Source organism: Rosa chinensis, chromosome 6 (assembly GCF_002994745.2).
Source record: "Rosa chinensis cultivar Old Blush chromosome 6, RchiOBHm-V2, whole genome shotgun sequence".
Taxonomy (NCBI): Eukaryota; Viridiplantae; Streptophyta; class Magnoliopsida; order Rosales; family Rosaceae; genus Rosa; species Rosa chinensis.
In genome coordinates, this window is record NC_037093.1 from 65,661,920 (window position 1) to 65,678,544 (window position 16,625).

Below are 16,625 nucleotides of genomic sequence, written 5' to 3' on the forward strand. Positions count from 1 at the left end.
ACGATTTACTACTCTAGAACTCTCAACGGAACCCTCGAAACAAGGCACAGGCAATGATCATTCTTAGCAATAGAATCCTAAACATGCAATCTAAGTTGCGCACCAAAGAAAACATGCAAAGGAATCATTAATGTGAAGATAGAAATTAGGTTCTCATCCAATAGATAAACAAAACTAATTGAAAGTCATAATAAGTTTACAATCATGATTTGGGGCTTCAAGCAGCCCCCTAACTAATAAAAACTAGTTAAACATAGAAGAAAACAAAACAAAGAAGGGGAGCAAGAGAGAGGAGAAGAGAGAAGAGAAGACAAGAGCTGCTACAGATTGATCTCCTTTTATATCCTTAGAGGTTGCCTTCATCTTTCTGTTGTGTAGGAAATCCAAAACCTAAAAGAATTAGGGTTCATGTGTTTAAGTGGAGTTTTCCTATTGGCTCTTGAACTTGATGACTTATTCCAACCATTCACATCGCCCATTAAGTCAGAATATGATGCACAAACTCGTCCTCGGGCTTTTCGGTGTGATTTGGGCTTCAAAACATAAATTCCCGTTCAAACTCAGATTCATGCGCAGCCTGACCTTCTTGTACTAAATCGGCCATAACTTCTTCTAGAAAAATGATATTGACGAGCCGTAAAAAGAACTGGAAACTAGACATCTGGAGCTTTCCATCAATATAAAGATCAACATCTGATTCATTGTGAGCTGGTCTCAGTGATCTGTCGAAGTTGACTGATCTGTACAGGCAGATTTGCCGATTTTGCCTTTCAATCCCTCTTTTACTTCTTTTCTCCTTCTTTGCTGAAAATACCTATAAAACAAGTAAACAACGTAAATAACTAGAAAATATACTAAACTAATAGAGATTAACGTTATTAATATCACATAATTATGCTCCTATCACCTTTGAAATAAGTATTATTAACCGTTTAGGAGATTAGAATACCTATTTCTAGCCTCACTCACATGATCCTAATATTTTATGTGCGCATTCATAAAACATAAACATGCAAGAGTTATCAGTAAACCAAAACCAAATAAACAAATTCACAACAAAGTAGTTTCAAAACTAAGAATCAAAATATTTTCAAAAACATGTCTTAGGGCTTCAAACCTCGCCCCTAACAAAAGTAATTTAGTTATACATTGTAGCAAAATAACATAGTATAATAAAAATAGAGAAAAAGAAAAAAAGATGGTGGCGGAGGAACAAGAAAGAGAGATAGAAGAGAAGGTGAAGGGTGCAGCCCTTCTCATTGTGTTGCAGAGGCTCTTTATATAGGAGATACACAACCCTAGTTTCCTTATTCAACTCTGCTTGTAATTTACTTGAGGTTTTCTTCGATTGGTGCACAATTTAATTACTTTCAAGCCAATAAAATCATGTCATCAAGATTGAGTCATCATCTCCAATTCGTATCCAAGTATGATTGGGGAAGCCTTTGGACGTCATAGACTCTAGAATCTTCATGTAAATATAAATTCCCGTCAAAAACAAGATTCACGCGCAGCTTGACCTTCCTGTACTAAATTGGCCATAACTTCTTCTAGAAAAATGATATTGACAAACCGTAAAAATCTGTGGAAACTAGACATCCGAGGTTTTTCAACAATATAAAGATCATTATCTATTTCATTCTGAGCTGCTCTCAGTGCTCTGTCGAAATTGACCGATCTGCACAGGCAGATTTCCTGATTTCGCCTTTCATGCGTCTTTTCTCCTTTATTTTCTCCTTTACTCCACAAGAATCCTAAAACAATAAAACAAACATTAATACTTTCTACTAAGAGAAATAGTGTGACAAAATGTAAAGAAATATTAATATAAATATCGCACATTATGCTCCAATCAAAAAACTGTCACGTCAGCAATTTAACTGAATTTTTGGACAGAGAGTAACGGAATGGACCTATTGGTCCAAAATTGAGAGTACAGGGAGTAAACGTGTAAAATTAGAAAAACAGGGACTGAAATGTTTTTTGGGTAAAAGTTCAGGGAGTAAATAGTATTTAACCTTTAAGGAAAATATGATTTGTAGAGAGATTGATGAGAGAATTGTGTGTGTGTGTTCTATTATTGATAATAGGAGCCCTTTATATAGGGATTTACAAAGTACATAATCTTGTCATACAAGGAAATAGAATCCGAATATAATTAGGAAATCTAGAACCTTCTCTCCTATTACAACTCTAGAACTAAACCCTAGTTTAAAGAGGCACACTCAATGTCGATATCCTTCAACACTCCTCCTTGTGCCGCTCAAACTTGGTGATGACGCTTTGATCGTTGCCTTGTTAAAAACCTTGCCAGGTAACAAAAACCCTGTGGGACAAAAATAATCCTGGTCGAAGGACAAAAATAGCATAACACGTCCTTCACTCTTCGAGATCGATCATGTAGACATCATTTCTCCCCCTGATGTCGACATCTCCCCCTGATTGCTACAATCATGAGAGTTCGGATAATTTTCTCAATCCGAGACTCTTCACATGTTTCTCGAATGTGAATTTAGGTAACGACTTAGTGAATAAGTCTGCTACAATATCCTCTGATAGGATTTGATTCACTTCAATCTTTAGAAGTGATTAATGTTGTTGTTGATTATAAAAGAACTTAGGCGATATATGCTTGGTGTTGTTGCCCTTGATGAAACCTAATTTCATTTGCTTAATTCATAAATGCATGTAGGTTCATATATGGTAGACTTCAAACCACAAACTCTTCGAATGTGTCTAATTACAGACCCTAGCCATATGCATTCATGCACGGCTTTATGTAGAGCAATAATCTCTGCATGATTTGAGGAAGTAGCAATAAGGGTCTACTTTGTAGACCTCCAAGATATCGCGGTGCTTCCTATGGTAAAGACATAACCGGTCTAGGAACGACATTTGTGAGGGTCTGAGAGATACCCTACATCAGCAAATTCCATCAAAACATCATCATCGTTTTGATGTAAGGGAGGAGGATGGGTGGCCGGCGGTTTTTGCCTATCACAGTTTCTTGGACGGTGCCACCTAGGCTAACGAGATCCGTTCTTATTCTTTCATCATTTTTTTCTCTCTGCAGGGATAGAATAAGCCCATATCTATCATACATTTTAAGTAACGATATATTGTCTTTATACCAGTCCAATGGAGTTGTGTTGGCGCAGGGCTACATCTAGCCAACAAGTTCATAACAAATGAGGTGTCCGCTCTTGTATCTTGTTAAGTACAATAATGCGCCTATTGCACTTAGGTAAGACACTTCTGCCAATTAACACGTCTTCGTCATCATACCTGTGACGAAAGGTATCCCTCTTAGGGTCAAGACTACGGACGACCATGAGAGTGCATCTTTGACGTTATCAAAATGCAAAGCATTTATTGACACAGTATACAAGTTCTAAATCTAGACAAAACCGTGTTCTCCCAAGGTCCTTCATCTCAAACTTGGATTTCAGGTGTTCAGCCGTTTCCCTTAACTCTCAAGGGTTCCAATTATGTTTATCAACATAAACCGTGACAATTGCAAATCCAGAACTTGTCATGAAAACGCAGGGGCATAGTTCATCATATCCCTTCCCAATGTTCTAAAAAACGGCCTAGGCGGCAAGGAACCTCTCCGATTTTGGCCTAGGCGTTTCCCTTAGGCGCTGGGCTACTAGGCGGTCATAAACCCTAATTTATTCTATATTTTGACTATTTTTATATTTATAATTAATTTTTAGACTTTAAATATTGTCATTTATATTATTATATGTCATTAAAATAATTTAAAATTTTTTTTAAAAAAAAACCGCCTAGGCCCCTAGGCGCTAGTCCCTGAGTCACCGCCCGACTAGCGCCTAGCGTTTTTTAGAACCTTGTCCCTTCCCAATCAAGTATTCACTTTAGTGAGCGTTTCACCCTAATTTCAAATGCGCTCCGTGGTCAAGAGCCACTTGATTTGGGTAAATGAAGTACACAAGACCCTTCATTATATTCCGTATCTAGATCCCCATAGAGATACGTAGTGACCATATTCGTAAGCTGCATGTTCATTTATTTGGAAACTACCAAACTGACAAGGTAGTGGAGTACAATGACATCCATTACGAGAGAATATGTCTTCTCGTAGTTGATTTCAGGGCGTTTTGTGAGAAGCCTTGCACCATAAGGCGAGATTATCATCTCTTTTTCTCATCACGCTATCTAATGAAGACCTATTAATGTCAACAGGTTTTATGTTAGGAGGTGTTGGCATCTCAGGCCCGAAATCCTTCCTCTTCGTTAGTGAATCTAATTCAACTTGGATCGCATCTTTCCATTTAGGCCAATTTTCTCTATGTTGGCATTCTTCAACGAAGTAAGGTTCGATGTCATTAGTCTCAATAATTCCACGTCTTCATGTACACTAGTGTAATTGGTAGAGATCTCTATATTCTCAGGAATTGGTTTTAACATTGAGGCTTCCTCCAACAATGTCTCTTGGACATAACCACAATCCAGAATATTCTCATGAGACGGATTTTGAGTATCAATGATCAATGGATCAAGTTGTGCCAAACTCGCTCTCTTCCTAGGGCAAGAATCTATCGAACCTATGGGTCTCCTACGCTCTCTAGCAAAACCCATGGCCTATGACGCCATTATGCCACCTTTGTGGCGTCACCATACCACCATCCATGGTAGTGGTGCCATACCCATCTCCTCTGGGTGGCAGCATGTCCTATTGTGGGGACATCAATCCTTACAGACATGTTTGCAGCAGGTATATGTGATCTTGTCACTTTTAGGAGATCAAGATGAGACATAGTGGGGACAGACTACGACAATTCCTGTCGTTCCTGTTGAATATTGATGTTATAATCTCCCCCTAACGACGGGAATACTGTCTCATCAAAGTGACAATTCGCAAATCCAGCGAAAAGGAGATTGCCTGTCAAGGATTCTACATAGCGGACTTATAGTTGGAGACTTATGTCCAACACAAATATATATATATATATATATATATATGCATTCGTTGCAATGACTCATGTTGATGCGCTGTGGCGGCGCAATTGGCACATAAACCGCACACTCAAATATGCATAAGTACGAAGTTGAGTGGCTGCTATAAGTCATAGACGAATTAGCATAGCTGCATGAGATATTGCATAACCCAAGCGGAAATATTGGTGCGCATGACCAAAGTCCGAGCTACCATCGTAGTCTTTTAATGGTGGCTTTTCCGCGAGACCAATTGGGTGTGTACATGGGAATATGATACTTGATATCAATACCCAATGATATTCAATGGTCATCGAAAATTTTCAATGTAAACTCTCTAGCATTATCAAGTCAAATTGATTGAATGGGATGATCTGGGTAGTGAGTCAGTAGACATATGTTCTAGGCTAGGAGTTCATCATAAGCAGCATTACGAGTGGATGATAGCGCGACACGTGACCAGCGTGTCCGCACATTAACCAACACCATAAAACATCTCAACAGTCCGCAAGTTAGTTGAATCGATCCACAAAATCCCCTTGGATTCTATGTAAGAATGGAATTATTTCTTTAGTGTCCTTTGCATAGGATGATCTTGATCCTAAAAAAACCGGCTTTACAGAACAAAAGATTGGCCTTATAATCAACCAATGAAGGTTTTGGTTGAGCCACAATGTCACAATTTACTTTGAGAAGTAGAGAGAGGAGCCAAGTCTCCATACACAGTGTCAAAGCCATGATTTTTTTAGCAAGGGGATCACGGTGCCGGCGTTGGCAGGCCGGTGGTGCATGGCGGCGGCACCCCAAGGTGCGGCGGCGGTGCAATGCTCTCTTTGAATCGACTTTTGATTCTCACTTCTCTTCGTTCTGAAGAAGAGATGTATGTGTGAAGTCTTTAGTATCACGGATCTTCATATCATGACCTGGGTGTCCCAAACGGTCGTGCCAAAGCCTATATGTGTAAGAATCCCATAAGTCATCTCTCATGACATGGTTGGATTCCATGACTAGAATAGTGGTTGCATACAACCCACTAGAGACTAGAGCGACACATAAGTTTCTCTAATACTCGTTTATGTCCATAGTCATTAGAGGCGATGCAAAGGAACTCTTGTCCATTCTCACAATGTGTTTCCACATGAAAACCATTGGCTTTTATATCTTTCAAATAAAGTTCGAATTAAGGTATGTCCAAGACATTAAGTAAAATAATCGACACTTTATTAATAGCCAATGATTACATAAAAGTTTCTTAACCAAATTCTAATCCAAAATAAAAATCAAACTTAGACAAATCGTAGTCACTCAATCCGTTTAGTAACTCCAATTAAATATGACCAGGGAAGTAGAGAGAGATGTCGGTGGAGCGAGGCTCTCTTAAGTACCACTAATCTCAATCACTTTCCTAGACATCATACTTCATTGGATGCGCCACTTGAGAAAGAGTTAATACAAAATTGTCATTTATTTAATTAAGGCATAATTGCCATTACATAATTCTTGGAAAAAATAAAAGACTGTTCGAAATAAAAATCTGCGGCATTTTGTCTTCATCGCTAGATTTAAAGTCTTTTTGAACTCGATGTCTTGATCACCATTGATCAAGTACTCCATAAAACATAATGTAGAGAATGCTCTCTTGATTGAGGCGTATTGACGCAATATAAATGGTCCCTAGGACCATTGGTGTTGGAATAGTGCTACCACGGCCAAAAGTGGTGCCATGGTGTCCAATCCCCAACCCTCAACGTCATGACTCATTTGGTCATGTATTTTCCAACTTTGGCGATTACCTTCATGAGCATGTTGATCATATCATCCATGGCGACTTCTTCTAGCCATTGAACGGTGCTCATGGTAGCCATCTTGAGGCCTACCATATTTTCCATTCACAAAGTTTGTGGCTGTGCCTTTCAACACATGCCATAGCTGCAATTAGCTGATGGAAATTTGTGATCCGTCTTACGTTTACATGAGTCCGGAATAAATCAGAGGACCTTATAGCATAGACAGGGAAGGTATTGAGGGTTTTCTCAATCAATTGTTCTTCTGTGATAGTTTTTCACAGGCATGCATCAATGTCTGATGCGGAGAGCTTCCAAACAATATTCTATAAATTTATCAAAGTTAGAGAAGCAGAGATAATTCCATCATGCTTCTAAGTTCAGAAAATTGTGAATGTTGTTAAAACATTCACGAAGCGTGACCCAAAGGTTTCTAGCGCTATCCTCATTCATGTACTCAAACTGGATTGCCATCTCCATGTGGCGCTTCATCTGGGTAAGTGCCCTGGAATTATCTATTTTAGTTTGTGAGTCTTGAGCGGTTCCTTTAGAACAGGGCTCTTGGATTGTAGGCAATAAATATCCCGTGCCCGAAGAATCCAATGGAGTAAAATCGAGCTCGTTCAAGTTTGATATCCAAAAAGGGGAAACAAGAACGGATTAGTTTCGGATTCAATGCTTCCACGAAAACTAATATTAAGATTTCCGAGCCTTAATGCTACCAAGAAATCGATTTCCAAGAAATTTGGATTAGACCGAAACAATGATGTTTGAATGGTCAAATTTTAACGCTCACTGACACTCTTAGTTCATAGCTTACGAACGCTTTTAGTCTGTAATATTTCGATGCTTCACGAGCGCTCTTAGTTCGTGGTTTACGAACGCTCTTAGTTCGTATAGCGTGAATCCCCACAGTTCGTCTTATTTAAATAATCGAACCGATGTTCGTATATTGCAAATCCTGTAGAAAATAAAAGAATTTAAAAGACAAGAAAGCAGGAACTTTAATCTTTAAAAACTTACTTGATGATTTAGGGCTTGAGTCACGCGCGTGTTGATGCAGGCGTGATGGGGCAGAGCTTGCAGCGGTGTCGGATACACGGGGCAGTAGAGACTGCAGTGGCAGCGGGTATGCAAGATAGCAGCGATGTGGGGCAGCAGCAAGGCAGTAGGCCGATTGCCGAAGGCAGGCGCACGGGTTGCTGCGGGGCAGATGGTGCGAGCGGAGGGCAAGCTGCAGGAGAGCCGACGCTAGCGTGGGCTAGTAGGTGGTGCGTAGGGGCTATGGGGGCAGCAGGCACGAGGGTGTGCAGGCGGGGAGTAACGAGCGCAGGGGAGCGTAGGAGCTGCAGGGGCAACAGGCACGGGGCTGGGGCTTGCGGCAGATTTGGTGAGAAATTTTTTTCTAGTTTTAATTTTAGGGTTTTGGCTTTTAGGGTTAGGGTTAGAGCTCGTGCTAATAACGTGTTTAAGGAAAATATGATTTGCAGAGAGATTGATGAGAGAATTGTGTGTGTGTTCTATTATTGATAATAGGAGCCCTTTATATAGAGATTTACAAAATACATAATCTTGTCATACAAGGAAATAGAATCCAAATATAATTAGGAAATCTAGAACCTTCTCTCCTGTTACAACTCTAGAACTAAACCCTAGTTTAAAGAGGCACACTCAATGTCGATATCCTTCAACAAATCTTGAACTCTTCTCTTCTTAACCGTATTCAATATAGTGATTGTGTTACTGATATAGCTGTATATTCCATAAAAATAGAACAAAATTGAACCAACCCTTACTGATATAGCTGCATATTCCATAAAAAAGAACAAAATTGTACCAACCGTTGTGAAGAATCCTTTTATATTTGGCAAGTCTATGAATCCAAAGATCGTCTAAATGCACGCATTGATTCTCGTCTCAATCAAGGTTGTAGTACTCACCTAATTAGGTTAATAAATACTGAAAGCACTTTCAGTGCCATGGCAAGAAGATCATGAAGCTATCAGAGTTTACATGTTTGCTCCTCCTGTGTAGCTACCAATTGACCTTTCTTTTACCATGCAACGCCAACCAAATTGACAACCTCAACAGGTTGATCAAATCTCGCAGATTTAGAACTAATCATCCTCCTCATTCGCAATCCTTCGTTGTTTCGGATGTCGAGGATCACGAATTTTCTTCTCCAGTTTATGTTGGACCCCAAGATGGGTTGAAGGAAGCTGATAAGATTGATGCTTTGCCAGGACAACCTAATCTTAGTCCCGGAGAAAAATTTAATCAATATGCAGGCTATGTTACAGTGGATCCTATAGTTGGGAGAGCACTGTTCTACTACTTTGTAGAGTCACCTCAAAATTCTTCAACTAAACCTCTAGTGTTATGGTTAAATGGAGGTAATTAGACATATTATTACTAATTACTTCGTGCTTCGTAAATGATAGTATTCCCCTAAACGATAATGATGTAAGAGCAGGATAGATTCATTTGTATTTGCTTCGAGTGTATAAGATAATTAATGATCGATCCATATACTGATGTTGAGGTACAGGACCAGGATGTTCGTCTTTTGGGTATGGAGCCATGGAAGAATTGGGACCTTTCAGAGTTAACAGTGATGGAAAGACATTATTCCAGAACGATCATGCTTGGAACAATGGTATTGCAACTCTAAATTCTTAAGTCTTTACAAGATTATACTTTATCCAGAATATTAAGCAGCAAAAATTAATGATACTACACAGTGGCGAATGTACTGTTCTTGGAGTCTCCGGCAGGAGTTGGGTTCTCTTATTCAAACAACAAATCGGACTACGAAAACGTTGGTGACAAGAGAACTGCGAAAGACTCGTACACATTTCTTGTAAACTGGCTAGAGAGATTTCCTCAATACAAGAGTAGAGATTTCTTCATAATTGGAGAGAGCTACGCTGGTCATTACGCACCTCAACTTGCTCACACCATTCTCTCAAAGAACAACGCCACAAAGCAAACAAAAATCAGTCTCAAAGGCATTGCGGTGAGTTCTGGAGTCTTCCCCCATTACGCACACACTATGACACTAAGGACCTAAGGTCTACAATAATTAAGACTAATTAGGTTTGAGCTTGCTATCAATATCCAGATTGGGAATCCTTGGATCCATGACAAGGACGGCACACTAGGTGGTTATGATTATTTGTGGACACATGATTTGAACTCGGACGAAACTCATGCCGGAATACAAAAATATTGTGACTTTGCCTCGGGTAATATATCGCAGACGTGTATTATCTATATGAACAAATCAGCCGACGAGCTTGGAGACATTGATATTTACGACATCTACGCTCCACAGTGCAACATATCATCTGGATCCAAATATGTCTCAGAAGCTCCTGCTGTAAGCCTCTGATTAACCAAAGCTAGCTTACCAGTAATGACAGACCAACTGAGCTTGTAATTAAGCCGAAAATGCCAACTTAATCTGATGCATCTTACATTCTGATCAGGTTAATAGTTTTGATCCATGCTCTGATAAATATGTGGAGGACTATCTAAACCTCGCCGAGGTGAAAGCAGCTCTTCATGTTAAACCCACAAACTGGACAGCTTGCAGGTACGCACCTGGGAACATATATAAGGTTCACCAATCACCACACACACACACACATGCTAAATACGATTCGCCAAAGTACCAAATGTCTGCATTGTTTTTGTTTCCAGTGGTGTAGGATGGACAGACGGCCCAACAACCATTCTACCCAGAATAAAGCAGCTTATAGCAAGTGGGATGAGTTTTTGGATATACAGGTCAGAACCAGACTAGACTTGGACATATTGACTAAAATATATACATGATATATGTTACTGATACTGATTTAGCCCCTGGGATTCGGAATTATGTTGAATGCTCCCTGCAGTGGAGACACCGATGCAAATGTGCCAGGCACGTCCTCTAGATACTCCATAAACAGGCTCAAGCTACCGATTGAGAAGCCATGGCGGCCATGGAACTCTAATGGAGAGGTTGGAGGATATGTGATTGGCTACAGGGGGTTAACATTTGCTACGGTAAGGGGAGCTGGCCATATGGTTCCCAGCTACCAACCACAGCGAGCACTCACCTTGATCTCATCATTTCTTCAAGGGACGCTCCCTCCTGCCTTCCCAGCCAAATCCCAATAGTAATACTGAACATTCAACTAGTTTACGCGCATGTTCAGCAGCACTTCATGTGTAAAACCTATTTGAAAAATGAACATTGAAGCTCACGAAGAAAAACATTTAGACCCAGATGTTTAAGAGGGCTCAGCTACAATTAATAAAATTGCCTTTGTTATTTTTAAAAGAATAGACAGTATCAGACTCCAAAAGTAAAAAAGAGTACTGTCATTGAAAGTAAAGCAAGCTTCCATTATGATCATTAAATGTACAACGCTAGAAAGAAGAAATTCTTCCTTTTATCTAACAAAGAAATTTTACATGTAGCCAGTACACCAAACAGGATAGCAAAATTGATGTTAAGGTCAACATGGTAATGTTAAAAGAAATATACATACAAATAAGAGTAGGCCTTCTTTCTAAATATGATCCCAATACAGTGACTTCACAAACGTCAAAGAAAGCTCAGCCGAATGAAGATGATCCGAGATTCTGGGTGTCACATATCTCCACATCTTTCTGTCCTGCAGCTTGAAAATATTTTGTCCTCGTTTTGCATCTAGTTTGTCCTGAAGCTGTGAAATTTCACATTTCATGTGTCTGTTCGTGCTCCCTCAACTGTGCACCAGTTACCTCTTCATCAGTCTGCCCCTGCCGGCAAGAAAACTGGACAGACTGCTCTTCTAACATAAGCACGGGAAAAAAACAATGTTAGCTTAACAAAATTTAGAAGAAAAAAGGTTACCAGAAAAGAAAACATCACCTCTACAAATGGACATTTGCTCCCAATGCTTCAACAATGCTATCCACCCATCTATCATCCAAAAAAAAAATTACATTACGAAAAAAAAAAAGCTTCAAGGAAGCATCTCAGAGTAGCATTCTACAAGTCCAAAACAATCATCACAGACAACATCTGATATGAGAAAATCAAGACCATGGGAATTATAGAAGCATGCTTGAATTCACCATTAGTTGAATAGAGCAAATGATAATGAATGCCTTAGGGAATGAATGGACATAATGTCAATCTCAAAATCAATTGTCAGTACAGCTCATATTGTTTTATAATACAAACCAGTAGTCTACTGCTGTCTTGATATATAAAGTAAAGAAACTGGGATTTTAGCAATTTAAGTTCGTCATTCAGACAAATTAGGCGATGAAAACTGTTAAACTGCCCACCAATTTATTTCAGGAAAAGAGGTTAGAAATGTGAATATTACCCTTCAAGACCTGGTTGCACTGGATAGTAAACATTTCTCAAGCCTAATCTCCTAGCAGCCTTGGCAGTTGTCTCACCAATACAGGCAACCGAATTGTTCCATTGCTCAGACTCAGAAATAAGATTGACCCAAGCACTGTTCCAGTCGAGATATACAAGCTCAAATTAGGTAATACTGTCTTTCTAGAAATCTTTTCTTCACCTAGATAGCTCAAATTGTGAAAATGATGAAAATAAATATGTATTCAAATATTTTCAAGACATCAGCAGATGCTCAAAAGTTGGTGCATGGAAATGTATAGAAGTATTCAACTAAGTCAGTGAATGGCAGAGTTCAAATTAAGAATGGACTCAACGATTGAGACTATAGTCTCCAGAGAAATTACACTGTATAAGGAGCTCAGAGAAAATTATACACAAGTAATATTGAAAAGGAAAAAGATTAGCAACGAGTTACTTACCGAACTGCAGAAGGAGAAGCAACTGCAACAACAGGGGCAGAAAGAGCCTGCTTCAAAACCATTTGATCGACATGGTCAACAGGTCCCTAGAGAATCACGTTGTAATTGAATTAAATTATTAACTATCAAAAGAGTGTTCATGTAAGATTGTAGCCCTGGAACCTAAAACAAAAAGGTTCAGACAAACACATCAAAGTCCAACATCCACATTAGACTATAGTGATTGAGAGAAGAACAGGATGCCTGCTATTTTCTGACTAACATGAGGATCAACCATAGTGAATTAATATAAAGATGTACTACAGCTCTGGCTCCACACCACTGTCACAGTATAACCTAACCCATATACTAATAAAATCATACCATCTTCAACATATTTCTAGAAAAATAAATTCAGGGGAGTGACCACAGTATATTATTGCAATAAGAAAACAGTCTAATGAACATCAATGATGTGCTAAAATTTACAGTAGACAAGTGCTGCAAGTAACAAAACATTGAATGAAAAAAAAAGGTGCAATCATCTTCAGTGGACTTCAACAGCAACACATAGATAAGATGGCAGACAATGATAAGAACAAATTCATGGACACATCAAACCAAAATATGAATAATACATTACTTAGAACCCATATAACGAGAACTGTAACTAGATGCCTAAAGATAAGTTACCATACCGTGGTGTACGTATTTAGCCTTGTGACCTCAAATCCACGATTGGACAGGCCTTCCTCTGAAACAAATATGCCCAAATGAGATGGTAAAACAAAATAGAAATGCTGAAAACTGATACGCAAAAACAGTAAGATTACATTCTGAGATTAATGAGTTCCATTTAGATATGAATTCCATTCAGACAGTAATGTTTCATTCTGAAGATCATGAATTCCATTTAGATATGAGTTTGATTTAGAGAGTATGATTACATTCTGAAGAAATTAGAAAATAAGATTACACATGACAGGAACTTTTGAAATTTAATTATTTCTCAGTTAGCATTATGGTTGACACCTGAGCATATATTTCTCTATTACATTTAAACTCACTATTAAGATAGATGAAGATCCTTATTACAAATTTAAATGCAGAGCAATCTCCTGTCTATGAAAGAGAAAATACAAAATGCATCATGTGCTCCACAACCAAGGAGATTTTAATCCAAACTGCGGTTTTCATAAATGCCAGACTGTTCATAGATCCTGTATTTCACTGTTCATTACGAAAATGCATCTAATTTTCACTACTTTTGTACTCCAAAGACTGTTCACTGTGTGACTTGTGTGTTTGCACTCATACTGATTGAAGCATTCACTTACCAATCTCATTGCCAGCTTTTGCAGAAGCAGGATATAGGACTGTGCATTTGTCTTTCCTATTCTTAGGGAGCTCTGAAGCCAAAACCTTGCCTGTTGCTGAACATTACAGTTTACAAAAGAAAACGTGGGCAATGATTAAAATCCAATAATGAATCAAAAAGAAGATCCGACAAGATTGGTTGATCTTGAACAAAAGATAATAACAATAAACCAATTAGTGCAAATGCATAGATTCTATCGTCTCACATCCAAGTAAAAGAACGCGAGACAAATGTCAGGATGCAGAGCTATCCCTGATGTAGCAACTAAGTACCACCAAAATGAAGTAGCTGAAAAGCCACCGGATGTATTGAAATCAAACTAAGCAATCCAAAATCCATCAGGTTTTAATAGCATCTAACTTCAGCACAATAAAACCTTTCCAGGCATATTCGATGCATTTTCATTTGGAGAAATTTCAATTTAATAGTATTCTCCAGTGTTTTCCAAATAGTCTTAATGTCATGATGTTTCTTTTTGGGTCTTCTGAGTGACTGAAGGAAGCATAAGAGGCAGCACTACGATTTGTACAGAATTAGATGCTTGCCTGAGTAATGTAGAAGCATGACATAACTACCTTTTGATGGCACAAAGGCAAGACTGAGGGATTTCTTTGATGACTGCGGTACTTGCTCAAAGACACTTGCTGTACCAGCCCCGACGACACCAACCTTAACATTTGGAGTTCCGGCAGCCCTAAAGACCAATAAGAAGCTTGCTGTCAATTTGGAGAATAGAAATGATCCAAAATGATCATGGACTTGAAGCAAAGATTAGGCAAGATGTGCTGATCAAAGATTATACTGATTTTGGGGTGTAGAGGTGGAATTGAAGCAAAGAAAAGATTCATACACAGTGAGCAATGACATAAAAAAAGACACACTAGTACACCTTAAAGAAACCTGAAGCTACAAGTTTAAATTAAAGCTGCAGAAGAAATCTTTAAATGCAAAATGGCCAGATTTCTAGTGAGAAAGTTGTATCCCTTACTTCCATGACTCCAAAAAGACTGAACCAGCTTCAGGGGAAGTTATGACAATCCAGTCAAACGCAGTATCTGTTGCCAACACGCAGCATTAAAAAAAGAATGTTAGTCGCAAACAGTATCCCCAGTTGTTTGAATTATGCAACGTGAGCACATATCAAACTTGGTGACAGAACTGAAAAGGCTTGTGCTTAACAGCTGTTCTTACATTTATCCTAGGAAAGAAAGAAAGGAGATTCATGACAAAGATCTTAAAATCAACCCAAAACACTGCCTTAAGCCCTTAACCATGTCCAATATGATGGCACAAACAATGGCATTGCTCCGCTTCAAAATAAAAAAAAATAAAAAAAGGGACAAAAGTTGAAGAAATTACCAGTCAATACAGTAGAAAGCCTATCTCGATCAGGCCCCCGTGTATGCTGGATGAGGGGAAGCTCCAAGCAGCTGATTCCCTGCTTCGCCTGTACTCGAACAAATCAAAATTCCATCACAACTCCACAGCCACACACAGATTACACATGTACATATGCAAATGCATCGATACACACAGACACATCTATACTCTTCAACTGTGTCTATCTGGATAAGATACGTCAATTACTACTCTAAAATGTGAAAAGTTACAATCACCCCGCACAAGAAATCACACAACTGAAATTCCAATGCCACAGCTTGAAATTCGGAAATGAAAAAAAGAGAGAGAGAGAGAGAGACAGTGGAACAAAATGTAGAACCCTAGAAATCCAAAAAAAGAAGGCAAAATTGCAATAATTGAAGAAAATCAGAGACATTTGTGAGCAAAATAAAAAAATAAAAAAATGGCAGAGTGAGAGAGAGAGAGAGAATGTATGATAATTATATTACCAGAGAGGTGATGAGTTTGGCATTCTTGCCGCGCTCTCTGGTGACGACGACTTTCGGCGGCTGCGAATTTGAAGTCGAGGTAGCTTGGATTGAAAAAGCACAAGGAACAAAGATTCGCCGGTGAATTAGAGGACAAGAAGAAGGAGAGTAGGGAGAGGAAGAGGAAAGAGAAATCTGTGCCATTGGAAACGTGTTGCCACGCAGAGGATTACAGAGGGACGCCTATTACTAATTGAAGTACGTCTCATTATTTTATTCATTTCCTAGTTTGGGGGATTAATTAAAGTTATCAACTTATCATTAACGGCCAGAGCAGGCACAAGTGGGCCGGTTTAGAGAAGGAGAAAATTTCTCTATTTTGACGAATATGGATTGTCTTGTTATAAGTCTGTAAGTTCCACTGCAGCATTTGAATTTCTTCACATTGATGATCAGTTAGGGTTTACCTTCTTATAGAGTTATAAGATTGTCCAACGCTGTATATTTACAAATTCGACCCCTCAAGGTTATCCCAACCAGTGATATATTATTATAGATAGAAAGTGAACGGGAATTGCTGACCCTGCGTGCCCATATATGGTATCAATCTGCTTCCTGCTGGGCTAAATATTGTTCCCCCTGTGTCCCAAACGGCCAACCCAACCATGGGGTGCTGTGCGCCCTACGGTTCCAACACTTTTCCAGCTTACATTTTATTCTATTTTATATGCAGGTGTTCTGCTTTGTGAGCCTCCAGTCGGCTTTTTGCTGCTTAGATTTGATTAGACTCTCAACCTATGAGTAGTACAGACCACAGAGTAATAATATAAGCTTCGGACCTACACAGTGATGATGATATTCGTTGTATAG

General features: G+C 38.9%; 2 protein-coding genes across 6 annotated transcripts; one reads left to right on the forward strand and one right to left on the reverse strand.

The window, feature by feature from the left end:
- Positions 1–7,811: 7,811 nt before the first annotated feature.
- Positions 7,812–10,907, forward strand: LOC112171782 (serine carboxypeptidase 1). The gene is made up of 8 exons (XM_040508634.1): positions 7,812–8,014; positions 8,778–9,136; positions 9,292–9,399; positions 9,485–9,759; positions 9,865–10,122; positions 10,232–10,338; positions 10,446–10,532; positions 10,643–10,907. Exons 1-8 carry the CDS (start codon positions 7,812–7,814, stop codon positions 10,905–10,907), a joined length of 1,662 nt encoding a protein of 553 aa, XP_040364568.1.
- Positions 10,908–11,114: 207 nt separating this feature from the next.
- On the reverse strand, positions 11,115–16,047 carry LOC112168768 (uroporphyrinogen-III synthase, chloroplastic). 5 transcript variants are annotated; one of them, XM_024305684.2, is made up of 10 exons: positions 15,777–16,047; positions 15,286–15,373; positions 14,915–14,981; positions 14,502–14,620; positions 13,886–13,975; positions 13,247–13,302; positions 12,570–12,655; positions 12,110–12,244; positions 11,647–11,697; positions 11,115–11,558 (listed from the first exon to the last, which is right to left on the reverse strand). In XM_024305684.2, the coding sequence occupies exons 1-9, from the start codon at positions 15,957–15,959 to the stop codon at positions 11,649–11,651; spliced, it is 873 nt and encodes a 290-aa protein (XP_024161452.1). In that variant the 5' UTR covers positions 15,960–16,047; the 3' UTR covers positions 11,115–11,558; positions 11,647–11,648. The 5 variants fall into 5 exon arrangements, with proteins under 5 accessions (XP_024161452.1, XP_040364228.1, XP_024161451.1 ...); XM_040508294.1 differs by having other exon boundaries at positions 11,115–11,566; positions 13,886–13,981; positions 15,777–16,042; XM_024305683.2 differs by having other exon boundaries at positions 13,886–13,981; positions 15,777–16,040.
- Between the last annotated feature and the right edge of the window lie 578 nt (positions 16,048–16,625).

Excerpts from the sequence above, each read along its gene's own strand:
- LOC112171782 (XM_040508634.1), top strand. The coding sequence starts at position 7,812 with ATGGGGCAGAGCTTGCAGCGGTGTCGGATACACGGGGCAGTAGAGACT. Across the intron at positions 8,015-8,777 it reads CTAGCGTGGGCTAGTAGGTG|CTACCAATTGACCTTTCTTT; the intron begins GTGCGTAGGGGC and ends CCTCCTGTGTAG. Across the intron at positions 9,137-9,291 it reads AGTGTTATGGTTAAATGGAG|GACCAGGATGTTCGTCTTTT; the intron begins GTAATTAGACAT and ends GTTGAGGTACAG.
- LOC112168768 (XM_040508294.1), bottom strand. The coding sequence starts at position 15,959 with ATGGCACAGATTTCTCTTTCCTCTTCCTCTCCCTACTCTCCTTCTTCT. Across the intron at positions 13,982-14,501 it reads TGCCTTTGTGCCATCAAAAG|CAACAGGCAAGGTTTTGGCT; the intron begins GTAGTTATGTCA and ends TGTAATGTTCAG. Across the intron at positions 13,303-13,885 it reads AAAAGCTGGCAATGAGATTG|AGGAAGGCCTGTCCAATCGT; the intron begins GTAAGTGAATGC and ends TATTTGTTTCAG.